Source organism: Delphinus delphis, chromosome 14 (assembly GCF_949987515.2).
Source record: "Delphinus delphis chromosome 14, mDelDel1.2, whole genome shotgun sequence".
Classification (NCBI taxonomy): domain Eukaryota; kingdom Metazoa; phylum Chordata; class Mammalia; order Artiodactyla; family Delphinidae; genus Delphinus; species Delphinus delphis.
The window spans coordinates 73,988,993-73,995,766 of NC_082696.1; the positions used below are offsets into that span (position 1 = coordinate 73,988,993).

At 41.8% G+C, this 6,774-nt stretch overlaps 1 protein-coding gene across 1 annotated transcript in view; it reads right to left on the minus strand.

The window, feature by feature from the left end:
- The window catches only part of TTK (TTK protein kinase), a 41,242-nt gene extending 37,308 nt beyond the window's left edge, over positions 1 to 3,934 (minus strand). Inside the window, exons 1-3 of the mRNA XM_060030631.1 lie at positions 3,863 to 3,934; positions 2,595 to 2,735; positions 32 to 254 (exon numbers count right to left, since the gene is read on the minus strand). Of these exons, the coding sequence (XP_059886614.1) occupies positions 32 to 254; positions 2,595 to 2,733 (362 nt within the window). The 5' untranslated portion in view covers positions 2,734 to 2,735; positions 3,863 to 3,934. The remainder of the gene's footprint in view (positions 1 to 31; positions 255 to 2,594; positions 2,736 to 3,862) is intronic.
- Between the last annotated feature and the right edge of the window lie 2,840 nt (positions 3,935 to 6,774).

The window sequence follows — 6,774 nt, forward strand, 5'->3', positions numbered from 1 at the left end:
AGCTAAATGCAGTTAAAATGGTAATACTTACGCTTTTAATTCAGCAAATCTCACTTGAATTCTAGCAAAACTCTCATTTTGGCCGTATTTATCTGGAGGAAGTGCTTCAATTGCTTGATTGTAACGACCAATCAATTTATTTAAAAGGGCGTCATTTAAAGGGACACTGTTTTTCTCTAGTTTGAGCAACAAGTTCAACCAGTCCTCTGGGTTGTTTGCCATCATCATAATTTGGTTAACAGTTCCCGAGTTATCTGAACAGGGGACAAAACATACCACAACAGAGGAAAGACATAAAACAAATGCCAAATTGCACTTTTCTTTCAAATTACAGTTAATCACTGATACTCTCAGTATGAACATACACAAACTCCCTAAAATACTTTTTTAAAACTTTAACAACTCATGTAAATATAAGCAAACTTATTTACTGTATATATATTTTTATGATGGTATACTGTACTACAAAAAGCTATATATTTTGAAGGAAAAAAAACTTGGAAATAAATGTTTATGAGGAGCTTTAGAAAACCATATGCAGTCTAAGAATATTGTATGCTGCAGCAGCATAATTCTATCTTAGCGTCCTAACGATGCAAAGAAAACCTGAGCCTCTCTCACCACCACCAGTACCAACTTTCTTGGAAAATTCTTCATGCTTATTCATTCAAAATTTAGAAACTTACTGCCCTAGTCCTAACATAACCTTTACAACCTTATTGATCCAACATTATATCCATATTCCTCAAACTTAGTTTTAAACCGATCAAACAAAACCAATTTACAAAAGATAAGCAGCTAGTATGGTCATTTTCCTCTCCCTCCAGTTTACCCACATTTCTCCAAAATTTTCATGTTGTTAATCTATTTTTAACCTTCTTTAGTGTTACTAGTTGTCCTGTTCAGGATATTTTAGTCATTATTAAACATTATTAAATTTAGATTTCTCAGAGAAACTATCGTTCCTTCTATTAGTTTCAGTTACCTTCAACAAGGGTTAAATATTTGCTTTTACAAACAAAATTACTGTTTCTGCTTTTTACTAAAAAAAAAAAAACCAAAAACCAAAAAAACAGATTCATAACTTTGTTTTTACCCTTAAATTTAATCTGGTCTGATCTTAACTTCATTTTCAGTTTTACCTCCCATCGCCTTCCTAACAAGTTAGCCTTCAAGGTGTCTAAAAAAAGGTCTTTGAAGATGTATTTCTCATACCCCATTCTCCCTCTGTTAAAACCTTAAAGCATCCTGTCTTATTGTGTTAGTATTCATTCGATGTCAAACATATGTTACAATGCAGCATAGTAGATACTAAATTCTTCTCATCTAGAAACCACGGTTTTAATCTTCCTCAGTATCATGTCTTACATCCCAATTATCAATATATGTTAAGTATTCACAGTTTTGAGCAACTAAAGATTTTAAATAAGGACTTATCTACCTTGGCGTACAAGCTTTGTTACCACTGTTTAAATACACAAAGTGTGGTGATAGAATATCACCATATTAAGAATTTGCTTAACACCAAAATGATCAGTTTCTAAGTGGTTTCAAGTGAATATGACCTGCCATCATGACTAGTTACAGGTTCTTCCATTTGCTTTCAATCCCTCATCCACTTAATGGTTAGTACAGATACAACAAACTTATCCAAAGGTCACTTTTCAAAAATCTCAACAATCTAAAATATAGTAAAAAATTCGGCTTCTGAACTAATACTTTTCATAAAACTAGGGCATTAAACTTTGGGCACTTTCACTCATTCATTATTCAATAAACATTTAAGTACCTACTACTTGCTAGGCACCATTCTTAGTTCTGCAGACACAACACAACAGATAAAAGCCACACCCTCAGACAGCTCACTTTCTAGTGGAGGAGAGAGACAATAAACACATGAGTAAATGAGATATAAAGTGATTAGTGCTATAGAGAAAAATAATACAGGGAAAGGAAACAGGGGACACACACCCAACCCCACAGGTTGCTATTTTAAATAGGTGGGTTAGGGGAGGCCTCGATGAGATGACATTTGAACAAAGACTTGAAGGAGGTAAGAGTGGGCAGGTAGCTGGGGAGCGGTGTTCCAGGCAGAGAGCAAGGACGAAGGCACTGGGATAGGAGCTGGTCCAGCACACAGGAGGCATAGCAAGGAAGCTGCTGTGAGCAAGGGAGAATAGGAAAAGCCAGGAAAGTAAGAGGAAGATTCTTCAAATCAAATACTGAGTGTTTAACCTTAAACCTGTACATCCTTTTATTGAGATTGGTGAGGTTTTCTCAGTTTGCAGCAAAAAAAGGAATGGAAAAAAAATGGCATACCTATTGATGGCAAGCATATCAGCAGAAATGAGAGCTGCCAATAATGGAAGAGTTATGAAAATTACCTCTGAGCACACTGTAATATGTGATGTTAAGTATCCTTTCTTAAGAAAGTGGAAAATTGTGGGAATATTTCCACACAAAAGGGTTAAAACATAAAATGTTTGTGCTCTAACTGGTGAGCGTCAATTACTGAGAAAAGTACACCATGTGAACACCCAGTGGTTAACATTTCCTTCCTTTACCGCAGAGGTATTCAAAACAAGGGAACTCACCTGTAGTATCAGCAGAGGCTTTATTCAAGCTTAGCTCATCAGTAAGGTCTTCGTTTTTAAATTTATTTTTAATATCTCTTACTTTGTTCATTATGGAATCAATTGTCAATTCTCTGCCACTTAAATCCTCAGCCTCCATTTCTAAGGAAAAAAAAAATCGAACTATTCAGAATTCCTATTTTTACTAGCATTAAAGAAAAAAATGTTGCAACTAGCCGTTTAGAACCCAGGAGACTAAAGCATTATAAATATGAATATCTCAACACAGATATTATCAAGGTAGTATTTATGAAGCTATGTGCACAAAAACAACAGCATGTCTTTGTAATCTACCCAGCAAGGATTCCAACACGTAAGTCCACCTCTTCTTTCCACCAGAACATCAATGAAGCCATTGCACAAGACAGAAGTTGCTGCCCCCTTTCAAACTTTCCATTTTTCTTCTCTGCCTTCCTTTCACTCTTTTTCCAGAATTATTTTCTCTGGGCCATCTGCAAATTCAGTCGTTTAAAAAAATGTGATGGTATGTTTGCTTGGATTCTGGTAGTGACATATAGGCATAAAAAAACCCTTTTGGTAGTGAGAATAACCATTCATTTATTTATCTGCTTTATGTCAGTAAACCTGCACATTGCAAGTGCTTTCAAAGCATGATACATACAACATCACTGTCCTTTACTGATAAATGGGGTATCAGCAGCTTGTTCTTGTGCATATCTGGCAGAAACATGATGTGCTATCTTAATCATTCTAATACCAAGAATCTACTGTATTAGTACAGTACTGAGCACTTGCTCATCTGCATGGTGTTGATGTTTAGTCCGCAAAGCGTCCGCAGTCTTTCTTCCTGTCAATCTCATCTTTGTGATTCTCAAATCCATCAATCCAGTAACCCAGGGCCACTGATATCAATGGCGCCCCAGACCTCGAGCGTAACAATGAAAAAGGGGGATAAAGCGGGCAGCTAGGTATCACCCCTTGAAGCCAGGTTCCAAAGGTAACTGTCAGAATCACGGCCACCATCTCCTCTCCCTGTTCTAAAACACCAGACAAGAGAGGGAGTCTCCCCAGATGCCCTGCCAGGCCCTCTCTCCAGCCAAGTCCACATCTACCTCTCGTTTCCCGGGTTCTCAACAAAAAAAAATCTCCGGCACTACCGGGAGGATTGGAGGGGCAGAGAGCCCGCCCCTCCCCCTCCAGCCCGTTGAGCCGCACCCTACGTCTTCTGCCAGGCTGTGAGCCCTCCCCGCCTCGCCCCCACCGCTCACCGGCCCGCGCGGCGCGGCTAAAGAGCCCACACACCGGCCGCCGCCGTCCCTCCGTGCGCCGGCAAGGTCGGACTCTCCGCCGGAAAGCTGAGTTGAGAACAAAAGATGGAATCCCAGCCCCGCTCCGCAAACACGTTTGAATTTCCCCGCCGCGGCCGCCGCGGCCGCCTATTGGTCAGTGCTAGCTACGTAAACACGTCTGCCGTGATTGGTTCGTGTGCCCTGGCACCGCCCCTTCTACTGCGGCCCAGGAGCCCAGCCCCGCGGGGTCTTCCGGTCTGACTCTGACCCCTCGGCGCCGGGAGTCAAAGGGATGCTGGCCGTCGGGGGGTGTCCCCGGGGCGCCGGTAGACTGGCTTTCCTGCACCTTCCCGTTTAACCAGGCCATAGTTTTGCCCGAGAGGTAGCCACTCCCGGGCAGAGTGACCCGGTGAAAGGAAAATAGGAGTGCGGACGCTGCTCCCAGCATCAGGACCTAAAAGGGGCCGTGTCAGTCGGCCCTTGCCCGCCACCGCCCCCTCACTCCTCGGTTCTTCAGGCTCCTCACTGCCCGACTTAGGGAGGATGCGGCCAGGAAGGATCGTTCACAGCGCCAACTCAAGAATCTCAGTGCTTTTTGTCCTTGAGCTTCCACTAGCCTTAGTTCTTCCACTATACTTAAATGACTGTATGCCTCGTCTTTAAGCCAAGGCCCTCCCGTTTGTCAGAATTCTGCGCAAAACTCACATGCCCATCACTGTTGCTATTTCTGAACTCGCCTTGTTAGCCCCCCTCCCTCCGGGCCTGTCCCACTTTAGAGGTCAAGTGCCCTCGGGGGAAGGGCACCTCCCTGGTAATTACGCGAGGGCGAGGCTCTGCGGCTAAGTGGCTTTGTGGTCCAAGGCAGTGCTTCTCTTCATTTGCGAAACGAGATGCCTGTTGTACCGGCATTATGACATATGCTCTGTGGCAGGACAGGTTGGTTAGTTTTGTGTACGTGTAGGAAACTAACTGCAGCTGTCACTTGTTAACTCCAAAGCTGTCCTTAGAACCCTCGCATTCCCAGCTCTGACTAGCCACCCAGCCAGCCTGAAAGCCCTTCCTCACCGAATACATCTTTCCATATCTTCTGGCTCTGTATTTTTGCTTCAGCACAGCAAAATGATTTGCTATACCTGGTTGGCTAATCACTACCTTTGCATCATTGAGCCTAACACTGCTTTTAATTGGAGGAATATACTATTCCACCAATTCTTGTTGATCTCTTTGGGGCCTGATCTCAAAACTTGCATTTTGAAATGCATTTTGAAAATTGCATTTTCCTGAAAATTCTGCTACTAACTCTTCTTTCTGTACCCTCACTCCTTTGGTAAGCTCCTCCAATCTTACTTTATTCTTTTTTTTGGGGGGGCCGCACTCTGTGGCATGCGGAACTTCCCTCACCAGAGATCGAACCTGTGCCCCCTGCATTGGAAGCAGGGGAGTCTTAACCACTAGACCACCAGGGAAGTCCTCAAATCTTACCTTTTAAAATACCACCGTTGGAGACTTCCCTGGTGGTCCAGAGGTTAAGAATCTGCCTTCCAATGCAGGGGATGTGGGTTCAATCCCTGGTCAAGAACTAAGATCCCACAGGCTGCGGGGCAACTAAGCCTGTGTGCCACAAGTGCGCTACAGCTGGAGAGCTGGGGGACCCCAACGAAAGGTCCCACGTGCCGCAACCAAGACCAACACCTGACGCAGCCAAAAATAAATAAATATTTTATAAAATAAAATACTATCTATGTGTTAATGATTCCCAAATGTATAACCCCAGCAGAACTCTCTCTCCTGAACCCCAGACTCAAATATCCACTGTCTACTTAACGTCTCCACTTAACTGTCTCATAGGTATTTTAAGCTCAAAATGTTCAAAACAGCCCCTGATCTCCCCACTCCCAACATACTTCCTACAAAGTCTTCTCTGTAAAAGACATTCCTTGTTCCATTTTTAAGCCCCAAATCTTGGTGTCATTCCTGACCCCACATCTAATCTGTAAGCAGATTGTGTCAGGTCCAACAAGGTAGTCCTGGAATCCTACCACCTTTCTCCACCTCTACTGCTACTGCCCTAGTACCGAGCACCTGCCTCACTCACCTGGGTTATTGCAGTAGCCTCCTGGCTGGTCTCTTTGCTTCTGCCCTCACCTCAATTTGTTCTCCAGCACAGCTGAGTAATCTTCAATGAGATCATGTCATTCCTTTGCTCAAAACCCTTCAGAGCTCAGAATAAAAGCAAAAGTCCTTACAGTGGTCTAGAACTGCACTGTTTAATATGGTAGCTGTTAGCCACATAGGGCAATCGTGCACTTGAACTGTGGCTACTGCAACTGAAGAACTGAATTTCTTAATTAGTTAATTTAAATTTAAAAACTGATAGTGCAATTATTGGAAGAATTTTAAGTATATTGGAACAACTGGAGAATGTGAATCTACTTTTTCAACTGTAAATTTTGTGAGCTCTAAATGCAGATGAAGTACTTCCAATGAAAGTGTTTGAGTTTAATTTGTGTTGTAAGTATACACACTAGATTTTGAAGATTTAGTATGAAAAATAATGTAAAATACATTATTGATAATTTTTAAAATATTGATCAGTTTTAAATGATGTTTTGATATATTATTATCATATAATATATTGTGTTAAAATATATTATTAAAATTAATATCCCCAGTCACAGACCAGAAGAGACTACGACTTGACAAATAAAAGCAAGGTAGTATCATGGATTGGATCCTGGAACAAAAAGTGAACGTTAATGGAAAAACTGATGAAATCCAAGTAATAGAGGTTTAGTTAATAGTGATGTACCAGCGTTAGTTTCTCAATTTTGACAAAGGTACCACAGTACATATGATCTTAATAATAGGGAAGTTGAGAGAAGAGTGCACAT